The sequence below is a fragment of the Garra rufa genome, chromosome 21, assembly GCF_049309525.1.
Source record: "Garra rufa chromosome 21, GarRuf1.0, whole genome shotgun sequence".
NCBI classification, from domain to species: Eukaryota; Metazoa; Chordata; class Actinopteri; order Cypriniformes; family Cyprinidae; genus Garra; species Garra rufa.
Genome location: NC_133381.1, coordinates 2,560,328 through 2,575,270, shown reverse-complemented (window position 1 = coordinate 2,575,270; position 14,943 = coordinate 2,560,328). Strand labels below are relative to the sequence as shown.

Here is a 14,943-nt window from a genome sequence, read left to right as displayed (position 1 = left end):
GGTATTCATGTGTTTTTAAAAATAAATAAATTTTGAAATATACTTTTAAATATTAAACTGAAAAGCACCAGTAGGTGGAAGTGAGTCACTGTCATGATTAGTGAGTCATTGAATCATTGATTCATACAGCTGATTCATTCAGAAACAGGGCAACTGACTGTCCTTATGAATGGGTCACTGAATCACAGACTCACTTGATTTGTTCAAACAAGTGATTATTCTAAAATGAAGCAAGTGATCTTCTTTATGAATAAATCACTGAATCATTGACTCACTGGATTCATTCAAACAGCTGATTCATTTCAAAATGAAACAAATGACTGTCTTTATGAAAGAGTCACTGAATCATTGACTCACTCGATTTGTTCAAACAAGTGATTCATTCTGAAATAAAGTGACTGTCTTTATGAATGAATCACTGAATCATTGACTCACTTGATTCGTTCAAACAAGTGATTTTTTTTCTGAAGTGAAGCAAGTGAATGAGTTTGTGAATGAGTCACTGAATTACTGACTCACTTGATTCGTTCAAACAAGTGATTCATTCTGAAATAAAGTTGAGTGACTGTCTTTAAATGAGTCACTGAATCACTGACTCACTTGATTCGTTCAAACAAGTGATTTTTTTCTAAAATGAAGCAAGTGCATGAGTTTATGAATGAGTCACTGAATCATTGACTCACTCGATTTGTTCAAACAAGTGATTCATTGTGAAATTAAGCAAGTGACTGTCTTTAAATGAGTCACTGAATCACTGACTCACTTGATTCGTTCAAACAAGTAATTAATTCTGAAATAAAGTTAAGTGACTGTCTTTAAATGAGTCACTGAATCACTGACTCACTTGATTCGTTCAAACAAGTGATTCATTCTGAAATAAAGTGACTGTCTTTATGAATGAGTCACTGAATTATTGACTCGCTTGATTTGTTCAAACATGATTTTTTTTCTGAAATGAAACAAGTGAATGAGTTTATGAATGAGTCACTGAATCATTGACTTACTTGATTCATGCAAACAAGTGATTCTTTCTGAAACGAAGCAAGTGACAGTCTTTATGAATGAGTTTTGCTGAATCATTGACTCACTTAATTCGTTCAAACAAGTTATTCATTCTGAAATGAAGCAAGTGACTGTCTTTAAATGAGTCACTGAATCATTGACTTGATTCATTCAAACAGTTGATTCTTTCTGAAACGAAAAAAATGACTGTCTTCATGAATGAGTCATTGAATCATTGACTCACTTGATTTGTTCAAACAGCTGATTCATTCATATGGACTCACCACTGTGTGTTGTTTAGAGATGCTCATCAGTTATGCTATGCCTTTTATCGGAACTATTTTCATTTGTGAAATTTACAGTCAAAATTGAATCTAAAATATAACACAATATGAAATTCGTGTTTATTGAACTGTTGTATAAATCAGTGGAGCAGATATTGGGGACAAACAGCACTCCTGCTCATGTAATATTGATCAACTAAATCATATGATTTAAATATAAGAGGGTAATTTATTTTTTGCATTCATATCTTGAATTTTTGGTTCATATAACTGCATTTTATTAGACTCCACTCCGTCAGTCGTCGGATAAATCGACAGCCCTAGTTTATTATAATCTTGTTATAATCTTCAATATAATCTCAGAACTTTTATTGTTCCTATAAATGCAGCACACATGACGTAAATGCCGTGTCTGTTTGCCGTCGCTCAGGGGTCAGAGGGGATGAAATGCTGCTGTTGTGCGTTTATGAGCACAATAAATGTCAGAGGAAAACATGTCTGGTATTGTTTGTGTTTATGGTGAATTATAAAGCTGGTATATTGTGGAGCTGAAGGGAAGTGAAGAAATGTTCTCTAATATCCTGTTAAGACAAACCATATTTGCAGCATATTTTGTTTGTTTTTTGATTGTGCAACAATGTATGGCTGTGAACATCAGCAATCTGTGCTTGGAAGAGACTGTAAAACCAAAATCTGGCCAAGCTACTGTTAATTTAAAGTACTTAAACTACACTTTAGGGGAAAATTAGTTGGCTATGATACAAGAAACAGCACTGATGTTACTTAAAGGAACAATATGTGCTTGTAGGCTCTAGCAAAAGATGGAAAGAGGTTAAGAAATATGGATTCAAATGTGGATTTGATTGAAGGTGATGTTATCAAACCTACATGCACACTTTTAGACTAAAATAGCTAAAAATTGAAGATTACAGAAATTAACTTTTTAAACAAACTTGCCAAAATGAATCATGTTGTTAGTTGCTCAACTACACTGGTTGAATTTAGCAAACGCAGTTCGATACTATGCTACAAAGTATATATGTCTGGGGACACTACTGAGTTATAGATCAAACGAATCAGTGAGTATTTGAATGATCTTTTCTTCACAGAAATTAACTTTCTGAACAAACTTGTTAAAATGAATCATGTTGTTAGTTACTGAACTACACTAAGTAGTTAGATACGATGTTACAATACGTCTGGGAACACTACTGAGTAATGAATCAAACAAATCAATGAATCTTTGATTTTTTTTTTTAACTGGTTCATTGCAATCTTCTCTCCAAATGAACCAGTTTACTAAAACATGTTGTTAGTTACTCAACTACACTGGTTAAATCTAGCAAGAGTACAAAATATATACTTCTGGGAACACTACTGAGTAATGAATCAGTGAAATCCATGGAAATGAACTTTCTGAACAAACGTGCTAGAATGAATCATGTTGCTATTCCTGTTGTTGTTGTGATGAGCTGTTCTGATTGAACATGTGTCACTATCTGTGTGTTTTCCAGGTGCGGTTCGACTCCAGACGCCGCTGCTCTTGCCCAGGAACAAACGTCTGTATGAAGGATGTGAGACGGCCTGTTTCATGGATCACAGCGGCATGCTGGTCTCTCTGCCGTACGATCTGAGGGTGAGATGAATCGTTCCCGCTCTCCGCAGACCTCGTGCCAAACCAGTGAATGAGTCAGAAGATGACTGTAGTAATATGCATAAAAATGGTCTAAATCACGTTTCTCTCTCTTACTGTCTCTCTGCAGCTGGCGTTTGCTCGGTTTGTGGCCAGAAACAACATTTCCCATCTCAAAAGGTATTCTGTGCATCACTTTCGAATATTTTACAGCTGACTAAACACTTTAGTAAGTCCCATGTTTCTGGTCTGTTGTTTATATGTGACCCTGGACCACAAAACCAGTCATAAGGTTAAATTTGACAAAACTGAGATGTATACATCATATATACATGTCATATAGCTCAATAGATAAGCTGTCTATTGATATATGGTTTGTTAGGATAGGACAATATTTGGCCGAGATACATCTGTTTGAAAATCTGGAATATAAGGGTGCAAAAAAATCTAAATACTAAGAAAATCACCTTTAAAGTTGTCCAAATTAAGTTCTTAACGATGCATATTACTAATCAAAAATTACATTTTGATATATTTATAGCAGGAATTTTACAAAAAAATCTTCATGGAACATAATCTTTACTTAATTTCCTAATGATTTTTGGCATAAAAGAAAAATCAATAATTTTGACCCATACAATGTATTTTGGGCTATTGCTACAAATATACCCCAGCGACTTAAGACTGGTTTTGTGGTCCAGGGTCACATATATAGACTCATTATAATAATCTACTGGTCAAAAGTTTTTGAAAGAAGTCTTTTATTCACCAAGGCTGCATTTATTTAATCAAAAACTATTTTTACCATTTAAAACATCTGTTTTCTATGTGGATATCTGTTAAAATGTTATTTTTCTGTGATCAAAGTTGAATTTTCAGCATCATTACTCATCTTCAGTGTCACATGATCCTTCAGATCATTCTAATATGCTGATTTGCTGCTCAGGAAACATTTCTAATTATCAATGTTGAAAATGAAAGAAATTCATATTTTTATTGTGAAGAATGCATGAAAATGATCAAAAGTGACATTAAAGACATTTATATTATTCCGAAAAATACTGTTCTTTTGAACTTTCCATTCATCTGTGAATCCTGAAAAATAAAATGTACAACAATTTCCACAAAAAGATATGGCAGCACAACTGTTTTCAACAATCAGATCAGGATCATTACTGTTATTTTTACTGTATTATACAGCCAAAAACAAATTTGGCCTAATAATACACATTAGGTTTTGTTTGTTATTATTAGTGCAAGGCATATATAATGCGGTCCTGATGTGATGTGTTTGTTCCTGCAGGTACAGTATCGAGCGCGTCTACAGGCCGAGGAAGCTGAATCGAGTTCATCCCAGAGAGCTGCTGGAGTGTGCGTTCGACATCGTGATTCCCATCAGCAACAGTCTGCTGCCGGACGCCGAGGCTATTTACACCGTATCTGAGGTCATACAGGAGTTCAGCGCGCTGCAGGTAACACACGACTTCACCACGTCGTCACCCGCATTAAACATACAAGTACAAATGTTTCAAAAAGCACACAGTTTAGAAACTGTGTCTGATGACCTTTGTTCATTTTTAGGACAGAAACTACACCATCCACCTGAACCACACGAGTCTGCTGAAGGCCGTTCTGCTGCACAGCGGCGTCCCAGAAGACAAACTCACACAGGCCTCCAACATACTGTGTGACGCCATGGTGAGAAACACAAGATACGGCATTAAATGAGACGCTTGTGATGCTGCAACAGTGTTTTCCACTGGATCATGAGGTTTAAAATATAATTTCTTTCTGTGATGCAAAGTTGAATTTTCATCAGCCGTTACTTTGGTCTTCAGTGTCACATGATCCTCCAGAAATTATTTTAAAATGCTGATTTATTATTAGATATATCTGTATTGGAAACAGTTGTGCTTCCAAATATTTTTTTGGCAGCTGTAATACTTTTTTCAGGATTCTTTAATGAATAAAATGTTAAAAAGAGCAGTCTTTTCTAACAATTTAAATCTATGCTGTCATTTTTTTTAAGACATCCTTGCTGAATAAAAGTAATAATTTCTTTCAAAAACGAAAGAATAAAAATTGCTGACCCCAAACTTTTGAACAGTAATGTACATTGTTAGAAAAGATTTTTATTTTAAATAAATGCTGTTCTTTTTAACTTTTTATTTATCAAAGATTATTAAGAACAACTGTTTCCTGGACTTCTTTGAAAATCTATTTTAAAAAGCATTCAAACTCTTACTGATCCCAAACTTTTGAGCAGCAGTGTATATGCACACACACACACACACACACACACACACACACACACACACACACACACACACACACACAATTATAAAACAAATGCACTGTAAAATAATATTTTAATATTCTAATTTATAATAATATAAATATTATTAAAATAATATTGAGTATTTTAATTTATTTTTTAAATTTAATTATTTAATTTTACATTATTAAGATTTTAATAATAACTTTATACAGATTTTAAAAAAAAAAGTTGCCTATGACTATCAGCCACACCAGGTAAAACTTTTATTGTTGAGTGAAACAAAACACAAAGTTGCATCACATTTTATTATTACTTTCATAAATAATACCAGTAAATAAAATTAAACATTTGCAGACTTTGTAAATACTATAAACAAGTGAAAGCATGTAGGAAATGTACTGTACAAGTAACCCAAATGGGTGCATTTTATGATATAATTGCATTGTATAAGTTGCAATATTAAACTATTATGTCTACACTGCAGTACTACAGAGGCTATACTGAAGTTTTCATTTCTTAACTTGCAAGCTTGAGCTTTTATTTTGGCATAAAACTGCAGTTTCTTTGAAAATAGTTTTACAGACGTGTCTAATTACACTGCAAGTCTAGATAATTAATGTAAACGAAGTAGAGAAAACCTGTGGATGAAACATTACATTGTAGTTTCTAATGCAAAACTGCATCAAACATTCATAAATGAGCATCACAGGGCAAAATGATGAAGTGTGTTTGATATGTGACGTGTGTGTGAGCGGCAGCGACTGAGGTTCAGCGGGTTCATTCTGTTCTTATGTAACCTGTTTCTGTCTGTCTCTGTTTCACCTTCACACGCAGAGCGAGAAACTGACGAAGCGCGAAGTGGAAGCCAAATTCTGTAACCTGTCCTTGTCCAACAACAGCGTAAGTCAGTCACTCAGAGCCAGAACACCATTCTCTGCTCACCGTCCTCTGATCCTCCACAGCTGGAAACCCTTCTCTGTTAATGCTGTGGAGTGTTGGGTAACACGTCAAGCCTTTATATAATGCATAATAATAATAATAACTAGATAAAGTTAGGTTGGCTTGAGAAAGCCTAGCTTGAAAGTTTAAAGCAGCTGTAAAAGCTTAAAGTTTTGAACTTTATATAGATAGATTAGATGATGCTAGCATGATTCTAACTTCTTTCTAGCATGTTTAGTATGTTTCTAGCATGATTAGCAAGTTACTTGCATTTTGAATGTCATTAGCAAGTTGCTAAAATGTTTCTAGCATGATTAATAAGTTGCTAACATGTTTCTAACATGTTTCTAGCATGATTAGCAAGTTGATAACATGTTTCTAACCAGACTAGCAAATTGTTAGCATGTTTCTAACATTATTAAAAAGTTGCTAGCATGTTTCTAGCATGATTAACAAGTTGCTAACATGTTTCTAACATGTTTCTAGCATGATTAGCAAGTTGATAACATGTTTCTAACCAGACTAGCAAATTGTTAGCATGTTTCTAACATTATTAAAAAGTTGCTAGCATGTTTCTAGCATGATTAACAAGTTGCTAACATGTTTCTAACATGTTTCTAACATGATTAGCAAGTTGCTAACATGTTTCTAACCAGACTAGCAAATTGTTAGCATGTTTCTAACATTATTAAAAAGTTGCTAGCATGTTTCTAGCATGATTAGCAAATTGCTAACATGTTTCTAGCCCGACTAGCAAGTTGTTAGGATGTTTCTAGCCTGACTAGCAAGTTGTTAGCATGTTTCTAGCTTGACTAGCAAGTTACTAACATGTTTTTAGCTTGACTAGCAAGTTACTAGCATGTTTCTAGCCTGACTAGCAAGTTGCTAACATGTTTCTAGCCTGATTAGCAAGTTTCTAGCATGTTTCTAGCCTAAATAGCAAGTTGTTAACATGTTTCTAGCCTAAATAGCAAGTTGCTAACATGTTTCTAGCCTGATTAGCAAGTTTCTAGCATGTTTCTAGCCTGACTAACAAGTTGTTAGCATGTTTGTAGCCTGGCTAGCAAGTTGCTAACATGTTTCTAGCCTGATTAGCAAGTTTCTAGCATGTTTCTAGCCTGACTAGCAAGTTGTTAGCATGTTTCTAGCTTGACTAGCAAGTTACTAGCATGTTTCTAGCCTGGCTAGCAAGTTGTTAGCATGTTTCTAGCCTGACTAGCAAGTTTCTAGCATGTTTATAGCCTGACTAGCAAGTTGTTAACATGTTTCTAGCTTGACTAGCAAGTTTCTAGCATGTTTCTAGCAAGTTGCTAGCATGTTTCTAGCAAGTTGCTAGCATGTTTCTAGCTTGACTAGCAAGTTGCTAGCATGTTTTAGCATGATTGACAAGTTACTAGTATGTTTTTAGCATGGTTGTAGTTGCTAGGTTTGGAAAGTGAAATAGAAGAATAATAATGAGTTTAGCCAGCAGGTCAGTGTATAGAGTTTAACTTCACTGCAGATCTTAAGTTGGTTGTTTGTGGTCGTTTCATGCGTTGTACTTTCCATTCAAATACTTGTAGAACGATAAAGGCTTGTGGTGTTCTCACCTGAATTAAAGCTGTGTTGTGTGAAATCTGCTCAGTTGCAGACGCTGTATAAGTTCATCGAGCAGACGGGGGATCTGCAGGAGCTGCTTCCTCTCATCAACTCACTGATCAAACAGAAGAGTTCAGCCGTGGCTCAGATGGCCAAACAGGGCCTGAAAGATCTAGAAGAAGTCATAAACCTCCTCAACAAACTGGCCGTTAAACTGCAGGTGGGACTCCTCTGTGTTCATTCATTTAGATCATCGGGAATGAGGGGAATGTTTGATATAATAAAACCAAAATCATGATATAAGTTAGGATTGGATTAAATACGTGTTTCAAAGGGAAGCTGTTTTCCATCCAGATTTGTTATAGTTAATTAAAACAAAACTAATTTTTTTTTATTTTTAAACGCATGTATATAGTTTTGATTAATAATTATTAATTATTTTAGTGTTATTTTATTACATCAAGGTAAACTAAATTAAACGGATATGAAATAAAATAATTTAAGTTTTTAAAATATTTTGTTATATTTTAACAATTATTTCAACAAAATATCTTAGTTAACTATAACTAAAGACTACTATTTATTAATTATTTAATTTAGTTTAATTTGATGTACTAAAATAACAAAATAAAATAAAAATAAATTAAAACGATACAGATGCGTTTAAAAAAAAACTATTAAAATGTTAAAAGCGCATTACAAACTACTAAAATTTTAATTAAAATTTAAAGAAAAAAATCAATTTCAAATAAAAAATAAAGTGGTCCTAAAATAAAAATGGTTAATGTTTTAAATGTTTTTTAAAAATGTAATTGTATTTCGTTTTATTGTATTTCAGTTAACATTTATTTCAACAAAGTGTCTATTAACTGTTTATTAGTTATTTAATTTAGTTTAACTTGATGCACTAAAATAACTAAAACTAAAATTAAAATGAATCAAAACTATATAGATGCATTTAAGAAAAACTACTTAAAATGTTAAAAACAACAAAATTACTAAAACTTTAAATGAAATTCAAATTAAAACGGAAAAAAATGAAAAAGTTTTGAAATGAAGAAATTAAGACATTATATAAGTATTGTAATTTTACAGTTGTAATGTCACAATTATTATTTATTATTATTCTTAGACACTTTTTATTTTGCAATAAAATATAACAATAATATTTTTTCTTTAGCTTTTTTTATATTTTATTTTGTGTTATTTTGTATTATTATATAAATATAAGTAGTTTTTTTTTTTATTTCTATGTATTACATTTAATACATAATGACAAATTTTTTTTTTTTTTTTCAATTTTTAATAAAAAAAATCGCAATGAGTTCTTTTTTCCCCCAGAATCTCTACTTGTGTCCTCATCGTGTGAGTGTTTGTGTGTTTTGTAGGTGGTGGTGAATCTGGGTTTGGTCTATAAGGTCCAGCATCACTGTGGCGTCATCTTCCAGTTTGTGGCGTTCATCAGGAGACGCAAGCGCACCGTTCCTGACATCTTAGCGGCGGGTGGACGCTACGATCATCTGGTAACTTAAACACAAGTCACAATTAGACTTGTGAAAGCATTGAAGCATAAATGTGACCCTGGAGCACAAAACCAGTCTTAAGTCGCTGGGGTATATTTGTAGCAATAGCCAAAAATACATTGCATGGGTCAAAATTATTGATTTTTCTTTTATGCCAAAAATAATTAGGAAATTAAAGATTATGTTCCATGAAGATTTTTTTGTAAAATTCCTACTGTAAACATATCAAAATGTAATTTTTGATTAGTAATATGCATTGTTAAGAACTTAATTTGGACAACTTTAAAGGTGATTTTCTCAGGATTTTGATTTTTTTTGCACCCTCAGATTCCAGATTTTCAAATAGATGTATCTCGGCCAAATATTGTCCTATCCTAACAAACCATACATCAATAGAAAGCTTATTTATTGATCTTTCATATGATGCATACATCTCAGTTTTGTAAAATTTAACCTTATGACTGGTTTTGTGGTCCAGGGTCACATATAACTGACCTGTGCTGATGTTCCACACCAGATCATGGAGTTCCAGAGGCCCGCGGTGTCCGGGTCCGTCCTGTCGGCGGTCGGCGCCAGCATCGCTCTGGAGAAGATCTGCTCGGCCGTGGCCGCTGTGGAGGAAGCGGTGAGTGTCGGGCCGGTGTGATGCCGAGGTTTGGGTTTCAGATGTGCTGGTGTCTCGTCTCATGTCTCTGTGTGTCTGTCAGCCTCCTGTGAGCTCCTGTGATGTTCTGGTGGTTCCTGTGGGTCAGTGCTCCACCAGCAGAGCCATTAAAGTCACTCAGAAACTCTGGGCGGCTGGAGTCTCTTCAGACATCGTCTATGACGTCTCGCAGGTCAGTGTTAGAAAGTGTTGTTCTGTCCCAATCTAAAAAAACTACTACAACAACTTGCTTTGATTGGCTAGTTTGAGTTCGTTTTGTATCAGAATGACATCAATGTGAGAACCAGCAGCCGCTGTGGATCTTTAGTCTTTCTTTGCGCAAATGTGCATTCACAAGCTTTTTCATCAGCCAGATCCTTTGAGCTAAAACAGTCATTTAAATATTATTTACAATAATAATCAATACATTAACAACATTCACTTGTTTACGGTTCTCTGATCTTAATGGTCACATGACATATTATAATTACATTTTTTACAATTTTTAAAATTTTTCACTTTAATTTTGGTTAAAGTTTCAGTCATTTTTGTTATTTTAAGTGTTTTTGTTTTTATTGTTATTTTTTTTAATACCGTGCTTATACATTTCAATATATTAGTTTTAGTTATTTTAGTACTTTAAGTTAAACTAAATGTAAATGATAAATGTTGCAACTAGCTGAAATTAAATGTTCACTTTTTAATATTTCATTTGACTAATATTTAGCATTTTCAGTGTTTAGTTTTAGAAAACATTCATGCAGGTAAACAAATAAAATAGTTAATTTTTGTATTGAATTTCAATTTTAATATTTATTGTAATTTTGCATTTTATTTATTTTTTTAAATTATTTCTTCATTGTAAATTTACATTTATGATTTTAATCATTTTAGTAGATGTTTCATTTTGATTGTTTTATTTTAAAATTATTTATTGTAACTTAGCATTTTTAGTTCATAATATTTTTTGTTTTATTTTTAAATTGTTTCGTTATTTGAATTTGCATTCTTATGATTTTAATCATTTTAGAGCATGTTGAATTTTTTGCTTTTAGTTATTGTAATTTAGCTTTTTTTTGTTTTTTTGCATTGTTTTATTTCTTTATTTTAAGTTTACATTCCTATGATTTTACTCTTCTTTAGTAGATGTTTCATTTCGATTGTTTCATATTAAAATTATTTATTGTAATTTTGCATTTTATTAGTTTTTTCATTTTTAGTATTTTGTTGTTATTTTTGTTTTATTTGTTTTATTTTTTTAAATTATTTATTTATTGTCATTTTACATTCTTATGATTTTAATAATATATTTTTTTTTATGTTATGATGATTTTAATAAATTTTAAAAAAAGCATTTTCCAGAAAGTAAGTTGCACGACTTTAAGGTTCAAAATTGTATTGTTGAGAAGAAGAAAAAGCTGATATAAGTTGCATCTGTGTATATAATAACATTACATTCAGATGTAATGTAAAATACTGGTGCATAAAACAAAACATTTACAAACATTTCATTTTCTAGCAGTACTGAAATGAAAATTGTAAGTGTTTAAGTATGTAGTACTTTAAGAAGTATTTAAATCTAAGTATAAAATGGACTATAACTTGGTATATATTTTTCATTGTTTATTTTTCATTATTTATTTGCAATATGATTTAATTAATTTGGGACAGCTCACTGAAGAGAAAGCAGCAAAAATGCCACTGATTTGTCATATTAGTGCTGGTTTGTGTGAGTTCTGCAGGCTTGTGTATCATGAGAAGCCATTCCCAGTGTGTTGATGTGTGAGGATCAGGGTCAGCGCTAATGAAGCACAGAGTCGTTCCAGCGCTTGATTTCATTACACAAACAGGCTCCAATCTCTCTCCCTGTGAAGGACATGTGGCCAAAAGCTGTGAGAAGTTGGACGCACTGTTTGCTAAATCCACAAACACAGCAGCGGGGTTTAGAGGTCACAAAAACACACAATAACAGCCCGACTCAAATCTGGTGCATAATGACTACGGCTGACCATTTAAAGCGGTAATTTTTATGCAATTAATTAGTAACTTATTCTTATTCTACTTGTTCTTCGTTAGACATTTTTAAAAATCTTTTAAGCATTTTTTTTTTTGACATAATAGATGACATACTTTTAATAAAATAAGAAAAAGGCAAAAACAAAATTCCCCTGTAAATCACTTTGTAATATCACCTTGTAATGGGGAAGGCTAATTTTATTTTATAATTTTTTTTTAATCAGATATTTTGATTATTGATTTGATGGTGCTCCTGAAATGTTTGACTGTGCTTGCCCTTAAAATTAATAGAAAGCGTTGAGCCCTGAATAAAAAAAAAAAATACAGTATATATATATATATATATATATATATATATATATATATATATATATATATATATATATAATATTATTATTATTATTATTTTTGCAAAAAGGATCTTTTGAGAGGCAACTTTCCACCCAAAATACATGTGCAATTAATCTGTGATTAATTAGATTAATTAATCAGTACATCAATTAAAATTCATTACCCTTTTAATTCCACTGTTCACAATTGTGAGTAAAAAAAAGTCCAAAATGTGAGATATAAACTCAAAATTCTGAAAAAAAAAGTAAAAAAATGTGAGATTTAAACTCGCAATTCTAAGACAAAGGCTAAAATGTAAGATATAAATATGCATTTGTGAGAAAAAAATGTCCAAAATGTAAGATATAAACTTTCAGTTCTGAGAAAAAAAATGTCTAAAAAAAAAGCTTTAAACTCAACGCAAGATATAAACTTGCAAAAAGATCTTTTGGAAGGCAACTTCCCACCCAAAATACATGTGCAATTAATCTGTGATTAATTAGATTAATTAATCAGTACATCAATTAAAATTCATTTACCCTTTTAATCACAATTGTGACCGTATAAAAAGTTTTCATTTTCAAAGCTTTAAATGCTTTACTGACTGATGTTTCCTGCAAATAATTGAAAAAATAAAGGGTCTCAATTTAATATGTGCAGTTTCACATGATTAGTGCCAATTGTCACATGACCAGAGCAGTTTATTTCCTGTTTGCACCATGAGACCATGATGGTTGCATCAAAGCTTTCATAACATAAGGCTAGTAAAGTAGGTTAATATAAGATTTTTGGTGCACATTCTCTCTAAGGTGTTTAGTATTAATATATAAATTGCCATATATTCCATTTTGTTTAGTTTTGTCAGAGGATGAGGAAACATGTTGACGGTGGGATAACAGTGAACTTAGAAACCCAATGCAGTCGTTAGTGAAGATTGCACTCAAATGTTACAATGACAAAATGTTGCACTAAATCAAAAGTTCAAATGTTACAAATTAGTTACAACATTGATGTTGCAATACTGCCAGCACTAATAGAACAATTTGATGATATATGTTACAATAAAGTAACAATTTTGAAATAAGCTGATAATTATATATTTTTGTCTTTTATCTCAGTATTCCTTTCAATGTTGTGTAACATTGCATTAATTTTTTCTTATACATATTAGTAACCTTAGAATGTGATCAAACAGTTTAGAATAGCTGAGCTAAGATATATAACCATTTTTATGACTGGAGAAATATGTTAACTCAGTATATACATTATCCCACCGCTCACAATTTTTCACGCACTTTTCCAAAAAATAATGATTGATTATGCACATGATTTGGATATTTTCATGTCTGGGAAAAATGTTGGATTAAACAGGAATTTAACTGGAATATAAACATTTCTGAAAATTAATATCTGTTTATAATTCTTAGTTGCCGGTGGAGTTTATCAAAGTGTGTTTTTTGGGTTTGGATGTTGTTGAGCTGTTTGTCACAGTTTTGAGGTGTGTGTGTGTGTGTGTGTGTGTGTGTGTGTGTGTGTGTGTGTGTGTTTGTTTTTGTGACATATCAGGACACAAATTTGTGTAATAACATGGGTATGACATAGGTATTACAAGGAGAGGGTGACTTATGAGGACATTGCCCATGTCCCCACTTTTCAAAAGGCTTATAAATCATACAGAATACGTTTTTTTGAGAATGTAAAGATATGCACAGTCTCCTGTGAGGGCTAGGTTTAGGTGTAGGGAAGGTGTAGGGTGATAGCAAATATCGTTTGTACAGTATAAAAACCATTACGTCTATGGAATGTCCCCACAATTCACAAAAACAAACATGTGTGTGTGTGTGTGTGTGTGTGTGTGTGTGTGAGTGATAAAGCATAGAGAGACGCCTGTTTCTCACGGACTGAACCGGAGACAGTCATCACACTGTGTGCGAGATTGAATCAGCTCTCACACATATACACACATGAGTAAATAGATGCTTACAGACATCACTGATGTTCCCAATGTCAAACCTGCTCTGATTCTCTGTTCTCTCAGCAGTAGATCATTGTTTCTCTCACTCACAGTCAAACTGATTCTGACATCAACTCTAATGCTGGTCTGAACACCAAAAAAACTGTTCTTACTCCCTATTTCTGTCTTGTTTTCCACAACTAATATGTAAATCCGTCAGAGCGATTCCTCCCTTACTAAACCACAGGTGGTTATTTTTATGATGTTCAGCTCTAAACCACAGTCATTACATTTCTGGGTGGAGAATAAGCTTCTACTGATGGAGATTAATGAATCCTGATCTGCTCTTATGAATGCGGTCAGATGTTTGTGATAAAGATGAGTATTCTCCATTTGTGTCACAGTCACAGGAAGCTCTTCTGGAGCACTGCAGACAAGCTGGAATCACATTCATGGTGCTGGTGTCGGATAAAGAAGGAAACTACCTGAAGGTAAATCACATCAACACCTGCGCTGAAGTATGGAAGCGTATGGGTAGCGAAATTCAGTTTGAGATATAAAATCATAATTCTGAGTTAAAATGTAATTTCCAGGAAAAAAAAAGTCCAAAGTGTAAGAAATAAACTCGTAATTCTAAGTTAAAGGCCATAATGTCAGATATAAATGTGCATTTGTGAGAAAAAAGCCCAAAATGTAAGACATAAACTTTCAATTCTGAGAAAATAAAGACCAAAATCTAAGCTTTAAAACTCGCAGTTCTTAG

At 32.7% G+C, this 14,943-nt stretch overlaps 1 protein-coding gene across 2 annotated transcripts in view; it reads left to right on the top strand.

The window, feature by feature from the left end:
* The window catches only part of eif2ak4 (eukaryotic translation initiation factor 2 alpha kinase 4), a 52,864-nt gene that overhangs the window by 25,325 nt on the left and 12,596 nt on the right, over positions 1-14,943 (top strand). For both annotated transcript variants that reach the window (XM_073827202.1, XM_073827201.1), the window contains exons 23-32: positions 2,801-2,922; positions 3,050-3,099; positions 4,223-4,391; positions 4,501-4,617; positions 6,032-6,097; positions 7,761-7,934; positions 9,103-9,237; positions 9,755-9,862; positions 9,945-10,073; positions 14,585-14,671. In XM_073827202.1, coding sequence (XP_073683303.1) covers positions 2,801-2,922; positions 3,050-3,099; positions 4,223-4,391; positions 4,501-4,617; positions 6,032-6,097; positions 7,761-7,934; positions 9,103-9,237; positions 9,755-9,862; positions 9,945-10,073; positions 14,585-14,671 — 1,157 coding nt within the window. The remainder of the gene's footprint in view (positions 1-2,800; positions 2,923-3,049; positions 3,100-4,222; positions 4,392-4,500; positions 4,618-6,031; positions 6,098-7,760; positions 7,935-9,102; positions 9,238-9,754; positions 9,863-9,944; positions 10,074-14,584; positions 14,672-14,943) is intronic.